Here is a 24,188-nt window from a genome sequence, read left to right on the forward strand (position 1 = left end):
CCTCTAAAGTTCAATATTGGTACATCAAAAATTCCATGATGCTTCTTCAAATATATCTTGGTGAAAAGAGGGTCACCAGATCCATCCTTAAAAAACAGTTTTGATAAAAATCGTATCAAACAATGGTTTTTCATGTTGAATATTAACTTTAAAATCAGATTCTATTTTGGAAATTTCTTTTTCGCATACTTCAGAAAATTGTAGTGATGGATGCACTGCACATTTAAACGACTGGACTGTGTAAGTTGGTGATGAAGCTGAAATATCTGTTGCCAAACTTTTATTCACTTTATTTTCAGTTGCACTGCGGTCAGTCATGAAATTTTTAACTTTGCCAAAAATGTTAGGAGGATCCAGAGGTTCGGAAAATAGTGTTACTTCTTGAAGCATTTTTTTGGTACATTCAACATATGTTGTAGCTTTCCCACCTTTTACCTCTTTTAATCCTGTAGTAAATGTCTGGTGATTTTCATTGGTAATTTGTACACCATAATAATGTCGGCCTAATTTTGTAGTTGCATCGCGGTGCATTGTAATATTTGCTGCATTATAAATTTCTTCACCTATATGTTGTTTTGCAATCAACCTAATTCAGCGGTTAAATTGCTTGCAGTTGTCTTGGAGGGTTAATCGCCAATTAACATATTTAATAAATTAAAAACACATTTAATCAATGGAGCAAAATGCTGTAGACCTATTCCACGGCTTATGAAATTATAGTATATTTGGCGGATTTTATCGTTAAATGGTTTCCTATTACTTTCTAGTCTAGTTTGTATCAAATCATCTTTAACATTGTTATTATCATCATTTCGATATTCCGACTTCAGTATATCTAATTCATCTTCCAAGTTTTTAATTATGCTTTTGGAAATATTGCATTGTGTTGCCTTTTCATGATGTTTTTTCCTATCTAATAAATCATTGAACCTTTGTTTTAACAGTGCTATAGTATTATGTTGTCTCAAAATTTTTGAAGTCTTTTAATATTTTGATTAAGCCGTGAAACATTAATTGCCCTTAATTTCATATTTGACGTCTCATGTACTTTAATGGTATTTCTTAACTTATTGCAATCTTCTCTCATTTCTTCATCATTGTCATCTACTTTTCTTTTCAAAACTCTCTTGGGAAATACAAAATCGGCTTGCAAATACTTTTGTAATCTGTCATTGTTTCGGCAGTTCTTCAATTTTCTTACTAGATGAACAACTCGCTTAGCTTTGTTATAAATGCTTCCAACTATTATAGCTTGTGGAGTTACACCACCAAGTTCACACAGAACTTTATGGACCATTTGAGGTTTCCCATTTACGTGTTTAAAAACATCATGTACAACATAGTTTGTAACCATGTTGTTTGACATAACATTACAGTTCATCAACTCAAAACAAAAATGTTACCATATAATGCTGAAGTATTAAAAAGTAACAAAAGATTTACCATTTATGAACAATTTAAAGGTATTGAGTTATCTCCCTTATCAGACATATCTGGCTGGTGTTATTACAATAACATTTCAATTTGTCAAAGCAACTTCTTTTTATGTATAACATTTGCATAAGTTTGTTTCCTATAATTCAGATTATTACTAACAGTATATCGGGATTTTTTGCTTAAAACTGTTTAAGCATGGTCCCTTTTCAAAAGTCTTTCAATTGTTACCCTGATTTTGCAAAGTAATCTTTTATATTTTTGTTACGTTTATAATATGCTAAAATAGGCACTTGGGAAAAAAATTCACTGCATTCTTTGTATTTTTGCAGATTGTTCCAATGTTTTCTTATAATTTTAATAAAGTTTTTCACCATTTGGTCATATTTTATAATGAGAGTAAGTGGGTATTTTTCTTGTTCTATTGGTCTTTAATAACGTAGTTTTTCTATACGTTGTATTTTTAAATTTTTTTATAAAACATTTAGCGCCAAATTGAAACTAACGAGTTCTGTCCCCTAGTTGTTTTAAGAATGTAATAGATTCAGATTAAGTATGCTAATTAAATATGTGCGCATAAAAAGTGCGCACTAATCTCAGTGTGTAATTTTAAATTCTCAGTGTGTAACTTCAAATTCTCAGTGTGTGTTTTTCAGTTTATTTCGTCTCAGTATGTCTTTCTGAAATCTCATTGTGTAATTTTCAATTCTCAGTGTGTAATTTTTAATTCTCAGTGTGTAATTTTCAATTCTCAGTGTGTTTGTGTGTTTTTCATTTTTTGCAATTTCAGTGCGTTTTTATGAAATCTCAGTGTGTAATTTTTAATTCTCAGTGTGTGTTTTTAGGTTTTTTAATCTCAGTGTGTTTTTTGTTTAATTCTCAGTGTGTAAATTTTTCGAAAAATGGTTTAAACATAGTTCTGACGAGAACGTCTTGTCATAGTTTAATCAATTTATTGTACATGCTATAATTTAATTAATTTGTTCTTCCTTTGGACTTGGTATGGTGAGTTTTGTTAAGTTGTTGCAAAGTAGAATAATTTGATAATTAGGTCCACAGTCAGACAATAACTAAAGTGAGTGATATAATACTCATAAAATGTGTGAAAAGGTTGTGATGTTTGGGTTTATTGCTCATGCACTGAAGTAACTGCTAAGTGTTGTGTGTTTGAATAGCTTTATTTGGAAAAAAAGTATTTGAAGATTTGAAGATGTATGCAATATGGTCGATATCAAGAATATTTTGGTGCAGTGTAAACATGATTTTATAATGAGTATCAATTAATATAGTTGAAACATACAATTAGAAAGCAAGTGTATTTTGGCATAGTCTGATACAGTGGGGTGTAGATGGGTGATATAGGCCCAAGTCCCTTGTTATTTTTAATACAAAACATGTATGTATCTCACTTTTCTTGGAATGTTAAAAAACACTCTAAGGTACCAACACTAGATTTTGAATTCTCCATTACTGATATAATTATTCATAATAAAATTTTAGTACACCTTATCATACACCATATTCATAATTCATATCTCAACATCATTGATCACAAATTATTACCTCACATCAAAGAATCATTAATTTAAAGCTTACTTAAACAATAATCCATTGAACAAAATACATTTTGCTTTTAGAAAATATGCATGTTCACAGAAATGTAGTTGTCTGTTATTAAAATCATTCATGAAAGAAGCCACAAATTTGACTGTTTGCATAAGAATTAGCACCTGTGTGACGAATCAAAGAACTTGCTGTGGTTTTTAAATTTTGAGAAATTTGAACGACCAATAGACATCTTTCTCTGAAGATAGTCTTCGTAACAGTTTCATATGGCACCACCACCATACTAAAACAACACAATGATGTACCGGTATTACAGTTTAGTCTGTGGGGTGCCATATAGAACTCTTTCCATAGCAAATGCTAAACCTTATAATTATATAATCTTATATATGGTACAAAATGGTATACATTATAATCTCCCATATGGTATACATTATTATCTCCCATAAGGTATACATTATAATCTTCCATATGGTACGAAATGGTCATGGTACAAAATAACTATGATTCAATTGAATTTTCAAAACAATCACTATCATTTGCAAGTATTTATTCCCCATTCTTCTCAATATTCAAATTCATTTCATATCAGTTAAGAATGAGCTTTGCTTATTGGATAAAAATGAACCACATGACTTTTTCTATTCTTCAGTCAAAAATTCTATCAGTCTTGAACAGAACTGTAAGAATTTTTGTACACCATATCCGGATTTCGACAATTAATGTCTCTTCAGTGATGTTAGGAATCGAAACGGTATTTGGAAGGCCATATAATTTACCTCAATTTAGGATAGACTCTTTAATTTTGATGAGTCAAAATAGGATGAACGGATCATATAAACCCGAAGGCAAATATAATACAAGCCCAAACGAAAAAGTACAAACAAGTCTAAATTGAAAACAACGTTCAAACCTATGATTGCGTTGGATAAAAACCGCAATTTTTATACGTGTGCATGCAAAACAAATTTCTTGTTAGAGGGGTCTAAATACAGCACAAACAACATTTTCCAAAAGATCAAAAAAGTGAAAAAGTATATTTTAACAAAAAGCATTTGACTAACAGGTCGAACAGCAAATGTTCTTAACACCTGCTGACTGCCATTGGCGATTGCCAAATAAACGGATCACCCGGTGTAATAAATGGATCTTAATTATACATTTAATACCAAACAGAAAACAATAAACTTGCGGAAAAGATGGTATACCGCAAACAAAAGGTGCAAAGAATTTGTGTACACCATATCCGGATTTCGACAATTAATGTCTCTTCAGTGATGTTAGGAATCGAAACGGTATTTGGAAGGCCATATAATTTACTTCAATTTAGGATAGACTCTTTAATTTTGATGAGTCAAAATAGGATGAACGGATCATATAAACCCGAAGGCAAATATAATACAAGCCCAAACGAAAAAGTATAAACAAGTCTAAATTGAAAACAACGTTCAAACCTATGATTGCGTTGGATAAAAACCCCAATTTTTATACGTGTGCATGCAAAACAAATTTCTTGTTAGAGGGGTCTAAATACAGCACAAACAACATTTTCCAAAAGATCAAAAAAGTGAAAAAGTATATTTTAACAAAAAGCATTTGACTAACAGTTCGAACAACAAATGTTCTTAAACCCTGCTGACTGCCATTGGCGATTGCCAAATAAACGGACCACCCGGTGTAATAAATGGATCTTAATTATACATTTAATACCAAACAGAAAACAATAAACTTGCGGAAAAGATGGTATACCGCAAACAAAAGGTGCAAAGAATTTGTGTACACCATATCCGGATTTCGACAATTAATGTCTCTTCAGTGATGTTAGGAATCGAAACGGTATTTGGAAGGCCATATAATTTACTTCAATTTAGGATAGACTCTTTAATTTTGATGAGTCAAAATAGGATGAACGGATCATATAAACCCGAAGGCAAATATAATACAAGCCCAAACGAAAAAGTATAAACAAGTCTAAATTGAAAACAACGTTCAAACCTATGATTGCGTTGGATAAAAACCCCAATTTTTATACGTGTGCATGCAAAACAAATTTCTTGTTAGAGGGGTCTAAATACAGCACAAACAACACAAAAGATCAAAAAAGTGAAAAAGTATATTTTAACAAAAAGCATTTGACTAACAGGTCGAACAACAAATGTTCTTAAACCCTGCTGACTGCCATTGGCGATTGCCAAATAAACGGATCACCCGGTGTAATAAATGGATCTTTATTATACATTTAATACCAAACAGAAAACAATAAACTTGCGGAAAAGATGGTATACCGCAAACAAAAGGTGCAAAGAATTTTTGTACACCATATCCGGATTTCGACAATTAATGTCTCTTCAGTGATGTTAGGAATCGAAACGGTATTTGGAAGGACATATAATTTACCTCAATTTAGGATAGACTCTTTAATTTTGATGAGTCAAAATAGGATGAACGGATCATATAAACCCGAAGGCAAATATAATACAAGCCCAAACGAAAAAGTATAAACAAGTCTAAATTGAAAACAACGTTCAAACCTATGATTGCGTTGGATAAAAACCCCAATTTTTATACGTGTGCATGCAAAACAAATTTCTTGTTAGAGGGGTCTAAATACAGCACAAACAACACAAAAGATCAAAAAAGTGAAAAAGTATATTTTAACAAAAAGCATTTGACTAACAGGTCGAAGAACAAATGATCTTAAACCCTGCTGCCTGCCATTGGCGATTGCCAAATGAACGGATCACCCGGTGTAATAAATGGATCTTAATTATACATTTAATACCAAACAGAAAACAATAAACTTGCGGAAAAGATGGTATACCGCAAACAAAAGGTGCAAAGAATTTTTGTACACCATATCCGGATTTCGACAATTAATGTCTCTTCAGTGATGTTAGGAATCGAAACGGTATTTGGAAGGCCATATAATTTACTTCAATTTAGGATAGACTCTTTAATTTTGATGAGTCAAAATAGGATGAACGGATCATATAAACCCGAAGGCAAATATAATACAAGCCCAAACGAAAAAGTATAAACAAGTCTAAATTGAAAACAACGTTCAAACCTATGATTGCGTTGGATAAAAACCCCAATTATTATACGTGTGCATGCAAAACAAATTTCTAGTTAGAGGGGTCTAAATACAGCACAAACAACATTTTCCAAAAGATCAAAAAAGTGAAAAAGTATATTTTAACAAAAAGCATTTGACTAACAGGTCGAACAACAAATGTTCTTAAACCCTGCTGACTGCCATTGGCGATTGCCAAATAAACGGTCCACACGGTGTAATAAATGGATCTTAATTATACATTTAATACCAAACAGAAAACAATAAACTTGCGGAAAAGATGGTATACCGCAAACAAAAGGTGCAAAGTATTTTTGTACAATATATCCGGATTTCGACAATTAATATATTAATATATAATTGCTATTAATATATATATATATATAGGTTAATTATAATATATAAAGTAAATACATAAATAAAACTATTGGTAACTATTATTTATGATTTACACAACAACACAAATATGATATTTATATTTATTGAAAATCAATGCAGTGATGATAATAACATTGTAAGCAAAACGATATAAAAAACTAAATGAACAAATGATACTTGAGGACAGTTAAAAATGAATACTTTTATAAGTCAATAAAACTACACATTATCACTTTTCTAACATGCAAGTGTCACAATATTTCAGAAATAAACGGAACAACATTAAGATAAACACTTCTAAAAATATATCATGAACAATATATACTACAAAAAATGTCATGCCGGTTTTTATAATGACAATTATCTTATTACAAATCTGTCAACCACTTATGGGGCAGTACCGAAAACTGGAATGATTGGTGACGGTGTAAGCTGGCAAGGATTCTGAAAACAAACATTGTAAAATTATTCTTTGACTTCTTTCACCAATAGTTATAATAATATAGCATTTTTCCTCAAAAAGTTGTATTTCGTTCTTTCTATTTCATTATTACCTGATTTTGTAAACAGTCATCAGTATTTAAAATTTATTTCTATGAAACATTTTGGTGTGTTCCAATGTAAGCTTCGAAAGTAATACTGGCAATATCTAATGTTTTTGTTGTCTAATCATTTATTAAATTTGAGTTGATGGCAAATCTTCCGTAATCTTTGTTGCGTTCATAACTTGTTGAGTACCGGGGATATGTAGTAATCTTGACAGAATAGACATATGTTTATCAGTACATACTTTTTGCTGATCTGTAGATGCTTTATCGGTATTAACTTGTTACTGTTTTTTTTTTAAATTTGCCAGTTTTATTCTTATATGATTATATTTCTTGTTATATATCTATAGACATGTTGATTGCTATTCTTTTTTAGAAGAACCAGCTTATAATAATAATCCATGTCGTTGGTCTTCACCTTTTGATTGTTTCTCATTCTTGTCATACCAGGACCCTTTATGGCTTACTATGCAATGATTTTTCTCATTGTTGAAGGCTGTTGTTCACCTGCAATTGTTTACATCCTCGTCTTTTGATTTTGGTTGATATCAGCAATCATATCACATCTCCTTATTTTCACATGTTTAAGGTCAAAATCACTTTAGATTCCTGTATCTTTGTTGTGCCGCATTTACCTTGCCATTACCAAAACGACGGCTGCCACTAGTTGGACAGAAACTGCCTATCTTGCCAAAGAACTTGCGTTTGCCACTTTTGTTTTTTAATCACCCCTTGTATCCCCCTATTTTATTAAGTTAATTTGCATTTTTCTACTTACCAGTGCTTCACAAATGCACCTCCTCGTGGTTGCAGTACATGTTCTATATTTAAATTGCCAACCCGTTGCAGCACTTTCTCTCTCAATTTCAACACAATCTTTCTCAACAGTATTGGTACCTGATTGCAAACATATTTCTATTTTGTTATAATTTTCATTTACACATATGGACAAATTTATTTTAAAAGACAATATCAAATTCATGATGTTATACGTGAATTGTCTAAAATATCAAGTTAAACACAAGTAGTATCAATATTTTTTTTTTTACAGATTAACTTCGTGATCTCTTGTTTATATTGTTTTTCTTGATGTTATTCATTTGACATTAAAATTTCTACTGCCCTATAAGCTTCTTAAAAAATGTCATATGCATTTTTAGTAATAATTGTATATTAAAATATTTCTGACTGTCTTATATCCCTATATACATACCAACAGTTGGTTGAGTGAAACTTGATCCTGAACCAACCAATATAGTGGTACCTTCATTTAGTCCATCAAAACCTCCTGTCCAGTATTCTTCAGTAACTTAAAATATAAATATATCACTTGGTCCAAATAATTAGCAAGGTTAAAGTGGTCAAAGAACTGAAACAAATGCCTAAACTAATACAGCATGACTTTGTATCACTGGACATCATGACCTTGTATCACTGAACATCATGACCTTGTATCACTGAACATCATGACCTTGTTTCACTGACAGGAGAAATATTTCTCCTCTCAAATGATAATATTCAACAAGAGAAATACATGTAGGTCTCTGATTCAACACAAGTCCTTCTAGAACAATTGTATTTGATGGTATATCAGATCCATAACGGAGATAGTATACGAATAAACAAGTAAAAAACAAATCATGTGTTGAGGACCCATTGTTGGCCTTGGTCTGCTTTTTGCTCTTTGTTCGAGTTGTTGTGTCTTTGACACATTCACCGTTGCCATTCTTAATTTTATCCTATCATACCACAGTTTGAGTAGACGAGTATATTAATTCTATTTAGCACAATATTGTGTTTCCTTGTTACAAAGCAGGAAAATGTTAATTCGGATTCTAATATTGAAATGCTCTAACTATATATCACAGTATATCTGTCAAATAAAGCAATGCAAATATTTCTAAACTATGATTCAAGCAATCAAAAGCAAAATGTCAATCATAAATAAGTTATAATGCTGTCGTCAGCAGTGGCGGATCCAGGGTAGAGAGTAGAGGGTGTATCTCCCTTTGATCGCCAAAAACCTTATTTTTCTCACAATTTAATCAAATTTTAGCATAAAATCGTACAAAAATGTTATCCCCATTTTTCTGGAATTACGCCCCCCCCCCTCCCCCCCCCCCCCCCTTTAAAAAAAATCCTGGGGTTCCACCCCTGATTAGGAGATCTTATTCATTAACGTTGAAAGTTACTTATTGGTGGATAAATTGATTATAATTATCAGAAAAGAAAACGAAACGTACTTGATCTATACAACAATTATATACAACAAAGACACGTTATTATTCCTCCTAATTTACCAGGTCTTTTCCTAATTACTGTGTGTCTCGCGGAGATGTAACAAATACTTATTATCATATTAATTTCGTGTAATCAAACACGGGATGGAACCCATGACATCTTGCACAATAAGCGACAATTGTTTTTAATTCAACTAAAACAGATATTTTATTTATTAAAATAGAAATGTTTCAGTTTTAGAATTATTGACGTCATTATTTTATTCCCCTTTTGGTTTCCTTGCTTCCCATAAATTATACGTCTTTAGCTTTAAAAGTGCTGACTGTGAGTGTTCCGGTGGAGGGTAAATCAAGGACGAGCTTCAAAATCAGACAAAAAGGGAAATATGTTCTGCTAAAATTTTAATCACATATATTTGATATAGTCTTACACTAATTTAATATCGGATTATATTCTTACCACCGAGAGTATTTAATACTGCTACGACGCTCGTTACTTCTGCAGCGTCATTAGGTTCCCATAGTGAGGCATTGAGTGACAGACAAGTCAGCTGTAAAACACATCGACAAGTGACATTTTAAGCAGTGCTTTTTTTAATGTAATATATTTTTTAACGAAATACTACAATTTCAAATGGCAGCTAAGTAGCATTTTTTACTTGGTAGGTGCATTTTGTTTTGCCTGAGAATACCATATACTTATCATATATCAAAAATATTTAGATGTATACAGATCATTTGAATATGTAAGCTGATGCCTAAAACCAATACCATTTGATTAGGATTTAATGGCAAGCGACATGGTGGGACTATTTGTGATCTAATTTAGTTTGTACACCTTAACAGTCTGCAGGGCGACACGTGAACCGTACAAAGGCACATTTATGTTCCTACTTATCAATCAGTCCTTGTCTTCGGTTTGATGCGATAGGAAAATAAACCGACAGCTTCGCGTACCCAATGTGACCACGCGAGCACTAAAGCTGTTTTAAACAATTACAGATTCTAGTAACAAAAAGACTATTTCTAAATGAACCTGCAAACTTCTTTTTCTTCAGAACATATCTATGGCAAGTCTAAGGACTGATATCAAAGTTTCATTGTGTGTGATGTTGCGTATACAAAGATGGTGCTTGTAATTACATGTAGCACACATTACGTGATGCTAGCTTGTTCATATCTAAACAAAATTTAAATAATAAATCGATAACAAAGAAAATGTAAACGTTATGTACCTCAGCCGCAAGCCATGACTGCGAATCTGTAGGACAGATAAAGTAACAGTTCCCAGATCCAGGTGGTATCTCATTGAAACCGGGCGCACATGGCAACCGCTGATTACAATCAACTAAAAGCAAGAAATAAATAGATATAACTAGGTCATGCAAAAACAAAAATTACATTATTTCAACTTTAAAGTTGGTCATATCCTAATAGATGGTAAAATATAACTTTAATAACTTTGTCTTTATTAAATATCAAAATAATGAATTGTTGTGTTACCTATTTATATATGAAACACTTTAAACGAATTTATTAATTGAAAAAAAAACTTTATTATCATACACTAGTCTTATTTGTTTCAAAAGCAGCGAATATAGTGTTTAATTACAACTGCTTTGATCAGCTATTTGTTGGAATAATTTTAGTATTTACAGTTAGCATTTGTCACTTATAAGATACGGACTGAATAAAATTCTATATTTATAAATTGTATCTATAAGAGTAAAACTACACTTCCTTTTACAGAAACAATATTTCGGCCATGTCACGATGAGGGTACTACTTTAGAGTTTATTCAAATTACTCATGTACGTATTAAATTAAGAAATTGAAATATGATATTATTAGGTACGTACATGGCCATTAGAGAGGTAACAATAAGTTAAATATAAAGAAACCAGAAAAGTCATGCTGTGGCTTTTTGTGATGATGGGTTGCTTTCTCAATGAAGTGCATCCAACATTTCCTTTTATTCATATTTAGATGTCGTTAGCAGACAAGTGTCTATGCCACGCTCTGAACTGTCCGAGGTCTTACGTACGGACCTTTATGGACAAATACAGTTCATCACATACACAAATACTTTATCTAGGTCAAGCACTACAACGTAAAATACCTACCATTGCATCGAGGTCCACCAAATCCCTCTGAACAAGAACATTGTGCTATTCCTATGGTGTTGACGCTACAATTTCCATCATTACCACAAGGGTTGTTTGTACAGGCGTCAACTGTTAATTCGAGATACAAATAAGCAAATGTTTTGTAACATTTTATGCCAGGATGTTTAAGTTGCAATATATTATGATTATAAAGGTAATAGAAATAAATTTAAAAATGAAGATAATTAAAAGACCACTTATATTATAGATTTTATTAAAGTTTCTTCTTTACAACTAATCGTTGAATATGTATACATGTATATGAGAGTTTTGATAGGGTTTACAGAATAGAGGATAATTTACCAATACTACAGAGTAATGGGCCAAAAAAAAAGAATAGAGAAAAATAGGCAAACAATAGAAAATAAAGAATAATGCAATGTTAAATTACAAAGAATAGAGATTGTTGGCTTAAAAAAGTTAGAATACACACTTGAGGGACTCCCAATCCAGACCCTCGTATATTCCCTTACTATGTCCTTCATACCATAACAAGTAAAATTTGTTATTGGTTTGGCGATTGAGTTGTTTCTGTAATTGATTTTTATACATTAAGAGGGTTACCCATGTTAGCATCACTAAGTACCCACGTTTGTCTGCTTTAGTTGTAGTAAAGTGCCTTACCTTGGGTTTCACACATTGACCCCATAAAACCCTCCGCACAGCAACACTGAGCAGTCTCATCTGTCGGATTGATAAGACACGTCCCATTGTTTTGACACATAATTTGATCGCATGGATCTGAATATAAAGTGACACGAATAATTATATGATAAACGCCGACTCTAGTCAATTCAAATAATAAGATAATATATTTTGGAAATCATACACGACGAACTTAAACTTGAAGAAGAAGATAACTTAGTATAAAGTATACAAGATTTAACTCATAGCTTTTGATACATGTAGTATGCGGTATGGCTTTTGCTCATTGTTGAAGGCCGTATGATGTACTATAGTTGTGGATTCTATGTCATTTGGTCTTTGGTGGTTAATTGTCTCATTTAGCAATCATACGACATCTTTTTTATTTTTATATCAACTATTTTAACTTGTGTGTACAAACAACCCAATGCAAATATATGACTGTTTCTTTAATCGTGTAGATTTTTTAAGGAATGCTGAATTCCTTTAGTTCCTTTTAAAATATTTAGTAGATATAACTGAGGATGAGTTAAAGTCATTTGAATATATTAACAATTGTTACCAGCTGTCTCCGCTGTAGAACAACACTCTGCTGTACCGGTTGAAGCGTTCACCAAACAAGAACCATTTGTACACATGTTGTTGCATGGATTTTCTATAATAAAAAGCATGTACAAAAATAACATATTGATATTTCATGTAGGTTTAAAAAAAGAATAATTAAAGACAATTAATCTTCGTATAGATTTTCTTTCAGCCGTTTTTTTTTTTTTTTTTGACTGAATGAACGAAAAAAAATATACAAAAAACACGTTTCTATAGTCGAATTATAAAAAAGCGAATCGATTTCAATCTCAGGCTATACGCAAGAACATGGTTGTTTGCCCTTACTCTACCTACCCAGAAAATAGCTGCCTACTCAAAATTTTGTATTGTCTTGATGCGAAACAGTTTTTTTTTTAATCAGATAGGCATGAAGATTAAAAAAAACATTTGACACTTCAATTTCTCTTTGCCGAGAAAATGCCTACCTACATACCCATTGTCTCTACCTTTGGATAGTGAACAGTTAATTTATAATTATGACCATCAAAATGACAATTCCTGTGGATAGTGAACAGTTAATTTATAATTATGACCATCAAAATGACAATTCCTGTCAACACAGAAGTGCCGACTAATGGGCTGGTTTAGGTTGATAAATACTTACCGTTGCAGTGAAATCCATTCCAGTCTCCGCCACATTGACACATAGGTTCATATCATACCTTAGTCTAAATACTTACCAACACAGTGAGTTCAATTCCAGTCTTCGCCACATTGACACATAGGTTCATATCATACCTTAGTCTAAATACTTACCGTCGCAGTGAAATCCATTCCAGTCTCCGCCTCATTGACACATAGGTTCATATCATACCTTAGTCTAAATACATTCCGTTACAGTGAAATCCATCCCAGTCTCCACCAAATTGACACATAGGTCCATATCAGACCTCAATCTAAATACTTACCGTTGCAGCGAGTTTCATTCCAGTCTCCGCCACATTGACACATGGGTTCATATCAGACATTAGTCTAAATACTTACCAACACAGTGAGTTCAATTCCTGTCTCCGCCACATTGACACATAGGTTCATATCAGACCTTAGTCTAAATACTTAACATCACAGTAAGTTCCATTCCAGTCTCCGTCACATTGACACATGGGTTCATATCAGACCTTAGTCTAAATACTTACCAACACAGTGAGTTCAATTCCAGTCTCCGCCACATTGACACATATGTTCATATCAGACCTTAGTCTAAATTATTACCATCACAGTGAGTTCCATTCCAGTCTCCGCCACATTGACACATAGGTTCATATCAGACCTTAGTCTAAATACTTAACGCTGCAGCGAGTTCCATTCTAGTCTCCGCCACATCGACACATAGGTTCATTACATACCTTAGTCTAAATTATTACCATCACAGTGAGTTCCATTCCAGTCTCCGCCACATTGACACATAGGTTCATATCAGACCTTAGTCTAAATACTTAACGCTGCAGCGAGTTCCATTCTAGTCTCCGCCACATTGACACATAGGTTAATATCAGACCTTAGTCTAAATACTTACCGTTGCAGCGAGATCCAATCCAGTCTCCGCCACATTGACACATAGGTTCATATCAGACCTAAGTCTAAATACTTACCATCACAGCGAGTTCCATTCCAGTCTCCGAGACATTGACACATGGGCTCTAGATCTGATCCCAACTTACACATCCCTCCATTAGCACAGTAAAACGAGTCACATGGATCTACAATAGAAATCATACAGGTAACGTTGTCAAAAAATACGGACATCTTATCAAGCTTAAAAAAGGGTGTATAAAATGCGTTAAGAACGGTAAATATTAAAATTTATTTTGATACTTGTTTAACATTGACCTCAATATAAACATATCCAATTGAATCCGTATTTCTCTCTTGTGAAATGTTTGTTGTCGCAGGTCTTCTCGCCCCCCCCCCCCCCCCCCCCCCCTGTAAGGGAAATCCCAATTTTCAGTGCCAAGTACAATCTAAGTTACAAAAAATTAAAGACTCGTAGCAGAACAGTTGGACGAAATATATAGAAGACAACAACAAAAACTATTAGTGTTTTGAAGTAATATTATATTGTAAACCTAATTATACATACCAGGCACACATTTATAACAAACAGTCAATTTCTCGTTTCTGTTGGTACATGTGGTGTCATTGAATAACTGATCATCGCACGTGAAAGTACAACTATTCAGTCCGTCACAAAGGGATTTGACCTTTTGTGATGCATTTGGGTCGCTGCAACGAAAATATCGATAATAACTGTATTTGTAGACTGCCCAATTGATATCGATCAAATAGCCGTCCGGACATTCAAGATCTGCTTCTCCGCCTTCAAAGCAGTATTCTGTGTTCTCTATAATAAAATATAAAGGTTATATTTAATGGCTGAACTGAGCGAGATAACAATTTTATATTCCAGTGAAATTTTATTGTTTCATCACTTAAAGAAACAACGATTTGTGCTACTTACTAACGGTTACATATATAAACAATAATAAATTTGGTCTATATAAATTCTGATCATTATGTAAGTATAGCATTTAAAATAATTTTTAAATGTGTATACAATGAACGTAAAATAATTGCAACAGATGCATTCTATATCTTTAAATTGCAATTTTTCGAAACAAAAATTTATGATTCAGCAATTAACATTTCCGATTTACAGAAATGAGTTTTAGATTTTAATTTTGAATGTATATATAATAATAAAAATTAATAAATAAATTGAATCTGGAATTTCAATGTTATAAATTTTAATTTCGAATATAGTACTTATAAAGTTTGGAATAATTTTGAATTCGGACTCAAGAATCTCGTGGTTTTTTTTTTGTGATTTAGTTTAATAACAAAACTTACGGTATTTATAGGTGTTGTCGTTATCCCATCCATTCCACCATTTATTTTTGTGGCCTTTTAGATAAATTAAAAAAAAATAACACTTGTTTACGATACCACATCTAACTAATTTACTGACTTAAATTATCATACGATATCATGCCGAAATCATAAAAGTATTTTATGAGTACAATGCTGATTTGAAGACATTATCAAGTGGAATATATATCGTTGTTCATCACGTTTATAAATATAAAAAAAAATAAGCGGATAGTCATGAGTCAATCAATGTCAAAGTCGAAGACGAAGACGAAAAAACCTTTTGTTGAAAGAATTAAAAAGACAAACAAAAACAAACAAAAACAACAGAATGAAAAATACTTAACTGTTAAAATACTACAATAAAAACCAAAGTGTGAACAACACATATGTCTTAACAAAATGGGAGTTAACTCGGTTGATATCAGTAAAACCCTTTGTAATCAGCATTCGTATTCCCTTCATTTCACTAGTCGTAGCAAATTTTCTTTTAACACTGTTACTTTGCACCAGACTTACAATTAGAAATTCGAAAATGCAAGCGGAAACAAAAGTTTCTTTTTTACTTGCACCTATTTTTAAATCCATTAATTTCAAAGAGGAACAAAAATATCAAGAATCATTTGTTTCAGTATTTTGATTTGAATATAAGCGTTAACTAAAGCTCTTTCTAATCAGTTCCGTAACCCAGCATTATACTTTAAACTATATTTCTATGTGCATTCAGCGGAGAGGAGAAGTGGTCTATGAGAACTGATTAACAACAATGCTGAGTTCCGAGAGGAACACGTAATTATCGCCCAGTTGTTTAGGGGAACATGTAACTGATCTGACGTATACTAACTCCTCTTTAAGGGCGATAACTGATATATGCTTAGAATTATATAAAAAAAAATTATTTGTTATATCTGAGTCTAGCTGTTAGTGAAGCCAGAAAGAAAAGGCATATGGTGTATCCATTTATTTAATATTGATGACATAGTAAACTATAAAACTTACAATAGACAAGTAAAGAGTTAATGCTGTGGTATTTAAAGAACTTTAAGCACAACGAGATTTTACATATGTTTGAAAATTGTAAAACAGTAAAAAGGCGTTTCTAACAAAATCATACCTTGACTACCAGCTAACATTACCGTGAGGACCAATGCTTGTAATAAACCCATGTTACGTCTATGTGCAGATGAGTTGGCCTGGTTGTTACTGGTCTATTTATATGCAAAAAATCACAAACCAGCATTCCTGAGAGACCAATCAAATACTTTATCATTTGCCATTGACCAATCACTATATAATATTCAAATGCCAAGTCATGTTTTATTTGTATCCTTAGTACCCATAAACATGTAAAGTGCACCAAAGTACGTATTGGACACTTTTTAGTTACTTTTTATGTATTTTTTTTTTCAAATTTAGTTAGGTCTGTTCATATACTCGACAACAAAAATGCAACCATGTAAATATGAATGTCGAGTAAACTCTCATAGGTACTACGTATCACATACTAAGAATTTCATTTTTAAGAGTCGGCTATTAAAGGCCCCGACAAGACAAATATTAAACAATTCAATTTGTCTTTTTTTTTTTTGCCATGATTTTGTCTGTCTTTTATTGACTTGGTTCCCCTCTTGATGTCTTCTCACATTCTTGCTATTGTTAAGAGATGATGAACTGAAAGAATGAAATTAAAAAAATTCTCATTCATGCAATATATGACTGTTTTTTGTATATATATATCGCTTACATACATTTTGCAAGTAAACTCTTTTAAAATACATTGTGAATAATTTGTATATTGATTGATTGATTGCTGTGTGCTTAACGTCCGGTTGGCAAAATTTTTTCTTCTTCATATTCATGACGAATTGAATATTAAAGTTTATATGCTATAGGTTTTTCTAATTGTTGAATGCCGTATAGTTGCCTATAATTGCTTACATCCACTTCATTTGAACTTTGGTGGATAGTTGTCTCATTGGCAATCATACAACACCTCCTTATCTTTATATTAACAGTTCTTGAAGGTTAAGAGACATGAACAAAAACATCGGGTTCTCCCCTTTTTAAATATGAAATGGATAATAAATAAAAATCTGTCAATGGAATTAATAAAAATCATCCGAACTCAACTTGGAAGTCAGTTAAACTAAATATAATACCGTGGTCTAATTCCTCGCATGGTACAGCAGCTATGATGTTGAGTATATATTTGATTTTAAAAAATGTTTCAGATGAATAGTCTTTTTTAGTAAACCACACGATTTTAAATCATGGAGAAAAAAATTTAAAAAGATTAAAAAAAGTAAATAAACAACTTTGAAAAGATTTGAACCCGGACATTTGTACACAGTACCTCGCCTTCGATAGAACATACGCCATTATTGGTAAGATACAATCAGATGTTTACAAAAACGTGCTAAATGTTTTCATTATTTATCATCAGCTGGGCGTTTTATGATGCTGACCGGATAAATTCTAATCATATAAGATCCAGAGTTTGGAAAAAACAAATTATAAAATACCGGATACCAAGGTCATTAATATAAATACTTGATTTGTAGTTGCTTATCATCCTGTGTAAATATTGCTGGTATATTTCAGATAAAAAAGCTATTATTAAATTGAAGGATAGTCTGGATGGAGTTCAAAGAATAGAGAAAATGGATCAAACAAATAAATTATAGAGAATAATGGGAAAAATAAATAAAGCATAAAGAATAATGGACCAAACAAATACAGCAAATAAAGAAAGGGACAAACAAATCAATTGGAGATAATAATAGGCCAAAGAAATATAGCATAGAGAATAATGAACTTAACAAATAAAGCACAGAGAATAATGTACTAAACAAATAAAGCACAGAGAATAATTAACTAAACAAATAAAGCACAGAGAATAATGTACTAAACAAATAAAGCACAGAGAATAATTAACTAAACAAATAAAGCACAGAGAATAATGAACTAAACAAAAAAAGCACAGAGAATAATTAACTAAACAAATAAAGCACAGAGAATAATGAACTAAACAAATAAAGCACAGAGAATAATTAACTAAACAACTTAAGCAGAGATGATTATTGGTAAAACAAATAAAGCAGAGAGAAAAAATAGGTCAAACAATAAAGCACAGAGAATGATCGGCCAAACAAAAAATGTAAACAGAGGGAATGATTGGCCAAACAAATAAAGCAGAGAGAATGATCGACCAAACAAATAAAGCAGAGAGAATGATCGGCCAAACAAATAAAGCAGAGAGAATGATCGGCCAAACAAATAAAGCTGAGAGAATGATCGGCCAAACAAATAAAGCAGAGGGAATGATCGGCCAAACAAATAAAGCAGAGAGAATGATCGGCCAAACAAATAAAGCAGAGAGAATGATCGGCCAAACAAATAAAGCAGAGAGAATTATGGGCCAAACAAATAAAGCAGAGAAAATGACGGGCCAAACAAATAAAGCAGAGAGAATAATGGGTAAAAAAAATAAAGCAGAGAGAGGGAATAATATATGCTTTACCTAACGAGTTTTGAAATGAGAAAACGGGAGAATCGAAATTATTCTACAACGATAAAAGGCATAGAAAATATTTAGCCATGAAGTTATTTTGAATTTTACTGAGAAAAACAAGACATTTGAACAATTCTCATTGTGTATACTATCTATATTCATTTGATATGATGAGACGCAACATTTCCCATTGTTTATTTTTAAATCATTGAAGAATTCAATCTGAATTATTTTTAAAATCTTTACAAATCGAGAGTAGAGAAAAAGTATAAATGGATTTTGAGTATTCAGTGATTATGATGAAACCTTGATCCTGTCATAACAATTATTGAAAAAATAAATCCAATTAACTGGGAGATAAAAAAAAAAATAACCCCCAATTTTATTTGTTTTCGATAAAAAGATATTTGTTTTATATATATTTTCCGTTTTCCCGATTGTGAAGTATATAACAAGACGATAAACTTATCTGATTGACACTACAATAGGTAGAGAAAAGAGGGGAAAAAAATAAAATTTACGTGAAAAAATGTAAATGAGGGGTCTATATTGCGCTTCTGTGTGACAATCTTACTTTAAACACTTTGTGCAATTACAAAAACACAATATCTAAAAGAAAGCATTCTTTCTGTACATTAATATGTTCTTCTTTCTCTTCGACTTGTTTACCTAGATATGATGACAATACTTTGTAGATATCTTATACTCTATTAAAGTACATTTTTTTAACATAACAATATGTACTCCTATCGATTATATCCATAAATAAGTTATTTTCGGTTAAATTTAAATGAAAAAAGTTAAAGTACATCAGTAATAAGAAAAGTTAGTTGTTATTATCCAGAACACTCATTTAACAAAGTTTAAATATGTTTTATACTACATACGAGTGTAGTATAACGAAATCCGAGTTCTATATTTTAATTAGATTGTATCTTTAGAAACGCCTTATGATTTAACTTTTTATTACTTTGACGTCAATGTTTTTAAATACGCAAGAGTTCGATTATAAATCATCCATATAATGAGATTAATTTATCATTCAACGCTCTGTCATAATACATGCATAAAATTATAAGAAAATAAGACGCATGAAATATTGGTTTTCGAACAACTGAACAGAGATAGTCAAATTAAAAAGTCTAAACGAAAATCTTCGAAATTGAATCAAACTGAACCCAGTACTCGCTTCCGCCATTCTTTTCCAATACTAGAAAGGGGTAGGGCAAATTACATAGGTTGGGTCATATTCAGAAGTCCTGGAATCTTACTTTATTTTACCGTATTCTAAAATTGTGTGCACTTAGGTGATTTGGTAACGCCCAGCAGCCGGTTGTACGTTCGTGGCATTAGCCTAATGAGTCATTAAGTCTTCATTAAGCCTTTTTGATGCATTAGGCTAATGAAGACTTAATGACGCATTAGACCAATGACACGTTCGTACAACCGGCTGCTGTAAATTTGTAGATTTAAACTTGAATAAATCGAATGATACAAAACCGTATGACGTGATTTCCGTACGTACGTGTTTCTGCTCAATGACTCATCAGATACCACGTGATCTAGATTTTGAAAGCCAAATTATAATAAGATATATTTCAGAGTATAAGAATCAGAATTGCTATAAACAGAAGTTGCGATAGTTATTTGGTAAATAGTGATTATTGATCTAAAAATGGATAAATGGAAAATACATTTATATAACCCCAACCAAAAATTGAATGTAAAGCTTTGTCCTAGATATTACCTTTGGGATTTGAATAGCTTTATTTTAGTTTCGATCGTGTTTTACATGTAAAGTAAACAGTTGCGAAAACTTATTGAGTTTGCTATTAGTTTATCAAAATTGTCTCCAACAGCAATATGGTGGAATAAATAGATTTGTATTTTGCGGAAATATTTAAAGATATTGAGAAACATATAAAAAACATTCTGTATACTCGAAAATATTCATCATCGTTTGGTATGTTCATCAACATTTAGCCTGTTGTAATTTTTGTCTAGGAGGCAATTTTGAAATTTTCAATAGCACATGACAATTATATACATGCATATAAAATAATTGACATTCTAGAAAGTAATGGATTCCATCTTCAACAGGAGAACCGCAGGAGCATTTAGAATCATTCACCACATTTATCTTATTTAAGTCTGCATTTAATGAACTGCACTGGTGCCTTAGTCTTGTATGCAGTATATTAAATTTTCTAGGCCCTTCGCCATAATATGTTGGAGGTCTATATAGTTCACCCTTTATTTTTCGTTTAAATTCTTGGATAGTTGGTGCGTTTCTTATTGTTGGATTTAAATTATTCCATATTCTGACAGTAGATGGTACGAATGACTTTTCAGTTATTCGTAGTCTGCATCTAGGGGGTATATACTTATCATTATGTCTTAGGTTGTATCCACTGACATCAGATGTAACTGGAGGTAGACAGTCGATTAAATATTGGGGACAAAATTTATTATGCATTTCATAGAAAATTGTTAATTTTCGTTGTCTACGCCTTTCTGCTAGAGTTTCCCAGCCCGTTTCAAAATATAAGGATTCTATACTTCAAAATTTTGTAAGCCCTGTTACTATCCTTGCAGCTTCCAATTGTATTTTTTCTAGTTTATTAGATTCATATTCAAAACACCCATCCCATACTTCGCATCCATATTGCCAAAACGTAAAGTTTACCATGTTCCAAAATTTAAATAGCCAGGCAGGGGTGCGGATTATAGAGTACGATAAGGTAGAGATTAGAGAAACACTCGACTTCGATGTTTGTCTACGTTCCGCCATGTTTGTTATTGAAATTTCAGACGTCGCCCTTATCATTTTCAAAACTGATAATTTACCTGATCCATATCGATATGCAATTTTAATTCAAAATCCAATATTACTAATATATGAAATCAAAATTAGATATTTCATTACAAATTTCTCGTTTCTTTTCATTGCATAACACAAACTTGGGTATCCGCTTGTATTCAACGGAATGAAAAAATGCATAAATCAACCGGGAAAAGGTATTGAATAACTTCGGTTAGTGTCCGTTTAGGTGATTCGTCCTGACGCATGTGTTTTGATTTAGCTAAGATCTTTCAAACATTTTTGTCGAGCCTGCGACTTTTGTCGCAAAAGCGAGAAAAAGCGATCCAACATTCCGTCGTCGTCGTCGTCGGCGGCGGCGGCGGCGTCCACAAATATTCACTCTGTGTTTAAAGTTTTTAAAATTTTAATAACTTTCTTTAACTATCCTAGATTTCTACAAAACGTGGACAGAAGCTTGTTTATGATCATACGATAGTATTCAGAAGACAGTTTCGTAAAATCACACTGAAAACATAGACAACAGCAAAAGTAGGCGAGACACTGGGTTCCGCGGAACCCTTACGAATTTTTACTAAAGGACGGAACTGTTTTACTTTCGAAGTCGTATTTTAGTGATATCCATAAAGATAAAATTGAGAATGGAAAAAGGGAATGTGTCAAAGAGACAACAACCCGACCATAGAACAGACAACAGCAGAAGGTCACCAACAGGTCTTCAATGCAGCGAGAAATTCCCGCACCCGGAGGCGTCCTTCAGCTGGCCCCATAACAAATATATATACTAGTTCAGTGATAATGAACGCCATACTAAACTCCAAATTGTACACCAGAAACTAAAATTAAAAATAATACAAGACTGACAAAGGCTAGAGGCTCCTGACTTGGGACAGGCGCAAAAAATGCGGCGGGGTTAAACATGTTTATGAGATCTCAACCCTCCCCCTATACCTCTAGCCAATGTAGAAAAGTAAACGCATAACAATACGCACATTAAAACATATTTTCTGCACACTCGCACCATATCTAATTTTGATTTACACGTGCTTTTTTTTTTGTAATTCTGACTTATTTTAACAGCCGTGATGTGTCCTAAAGTCATTTACAAGCATTTTCAACTCAACAGAGTGTTCCATGAAAATACCGCAAACGATCACACACCATTTGAAATTACTGGAGTTTCCAGGGACGGTTTGAACGGAATCAGGACAAATCGGACCACGACAACTCATTTTAAAGACAACTCTGACCACCTTTAAAGACAACTCGGACCAGTTTGAAACACTTGTCAGACAGTGGTCTTCGTGTTTTTAACGTTTATTAATTTGTTTGTTTTTGTCTAGATTTTTTTTCTTCTCAGTTTCCCCTAACTGACCATATTAGCTTGCTGTGACAACTTGTCACTTGTCAGTATGGTGCATTTTCATAAGCTTATTTGTTCTTACCATTTTTCTGTTCTGTTACTATTAACTGTGTTATGACGGCCTAACTAGATCAATTAGAAAAATAAAACAACATTAAATGCAATGAAAATATCAAGCAAATATATGTTCGTCTTTACATATGCCGGGCCCGTGTTGTAATAAGTGATCCTTGTAATCTTTCTGGATGGTTGGAATGCCTTTTATCGTCAGTCGTAAATGGTAATTCACGACAATCGTTAGCATCAACTTGATTCCATTTATATAGTTGTTTGTCAAATTATCCTTATTCGTCAGAGGTCTCAAATTATTTAAAGCTTCCGTTATAATTGGAAAACATGTATCAATATTCGTCGAAATCATTTGATTTTTTTTATCATCATGGAGAAATGAGCTCTATGTTTCTTTGTGGAGTTTCTGTGGACTTTTGTTTTCGTCCTATTTATTTTGACCATGGTGGAGTATTTTTTCTTCGGCTTATTGGTTCCAATTCCCCCTTTTCGTGGTTTCCTCGTTTAAATAGATAAAAGTATCTTAAGTTGAATTATACATATGCATGTATTACATTTTAAATTAAATCAAGCATTTCAAACTATAGACCCCAGAGAATTTCGTTTGAATATTCTAAAGGACTCAGGTTGTCTTTTTTCAAGCACACGGATGTCTGTGAACCCAAGATTAAATGCAAGTCTAACAATTTTTATAAACGATGATTTTTTTATTTGTTTAGAACTTAAGTAGTTGCATGTTATCAAATACAATTATATTACATCATTCTTGACTGAAATGTTCTTTGCTTGTATAGATATTTGAAAGCACACGAATATCAATTGGATCCGAATCGTAATGAATACCTGACACCTTATTTATAACGAGATATTTTACTATTTCACGAGGAATACATTATTAATTGAT

At 32.3% G+C, this 24,188-nt stretch overlaps 1 protein-coding gene across 7 annotated transcripts in view; it reads right to left on the bottom strand.

Moving 5' to 3' along the window:
• The window catches only part of LOC127701062 (neurogenic locus notch homolog protein 1-like), an 85,358-nt gene extending 68,592 nt beyond the window's left edge, over nucleotides 1-16,766 (bottom strand). Inside the window, exons 1-12 of one of the 7 annotated variants that reach the window (XM_052204848.1) lie at nucleotides 16,635-16,766; nucleotides 15,503-15,556; nucleotides 14,736-14,996; nucleotides 14,248-14,355; nucleotides 12,612-12,704; nucleotides 12,029-12,145; nucleotides 11,363-11,473; nucleotides 10,475-10,587; nucleotides 9,700-9,790; nucleotides 8,213-8,308; nucleotides 7,778-7,896; nucleotides 6,541-6,895 (exon numbers count right to left, since the gene is read on the bottom strand). In XM_052204848.1, the coding sequence (XP_052060808.1) occupies nucleotides 6,839-6,895; nucleotides 7,778-7,896; nucleotides 8,213-8,308; nucleotides 9,700-9,790; nucleotides 10,475-10,587; nucleotides 11,363-11,473; nucleotides 12,029-12,145; nucleotides 12,612-12,704; nucleotides 14,248-14,355; nucleotides 14,736-14,996; nucleotides 15,503-15,556; nucleotides 16,635-16,686 (1,272 nt within the window). In that variant the 5' untranslated portion in view covers nucleotides 16,687-16,766 and the 3' untranslated portion in view covers nucleotides 6,541-6,838. Of the gene's footprint in view, nucleotides 1-6,540; nucleotides 6,896-7,777; nucleotides 7,897-8,212; nucleotides 8,309-9,699; nucleotides 9,791-10,474; nucleotides 10,588-11,362; nucleotides 11,474-12,028; nucleotides 12,146-12,611; nucleotides 12,705-14,247; nucleotides 14,356-14,735; nucleotides 14,997-15,502; nucleotides 15,557-16,634 lie in introns of those variants that run through there. The other 6 variants (XM_052204849.1, XM_052204850.1, XM_052204851.1 and 3 more) reach the window with 6 other exon arrangements.
• Nucleotides 16,767-24,188: the final 7,422 nt, after the last annotated feature.

This window comes from Mytilus californianus, unplaced genomic scaffold, assembly GCF_021869535.1.
Source record: "Mytilus californianus isolate M0D057914Y unplaced genomic scaffold, xbMytCali1.0.p SCAF_5, whole genome shotgun sequence".
Taxonomy (NCBI): Eukaryota; Metazoa; Mollusca; class Bivalvia; order Mytilida; family Mytilidae; genus Mytilus; species Mytilus californianus.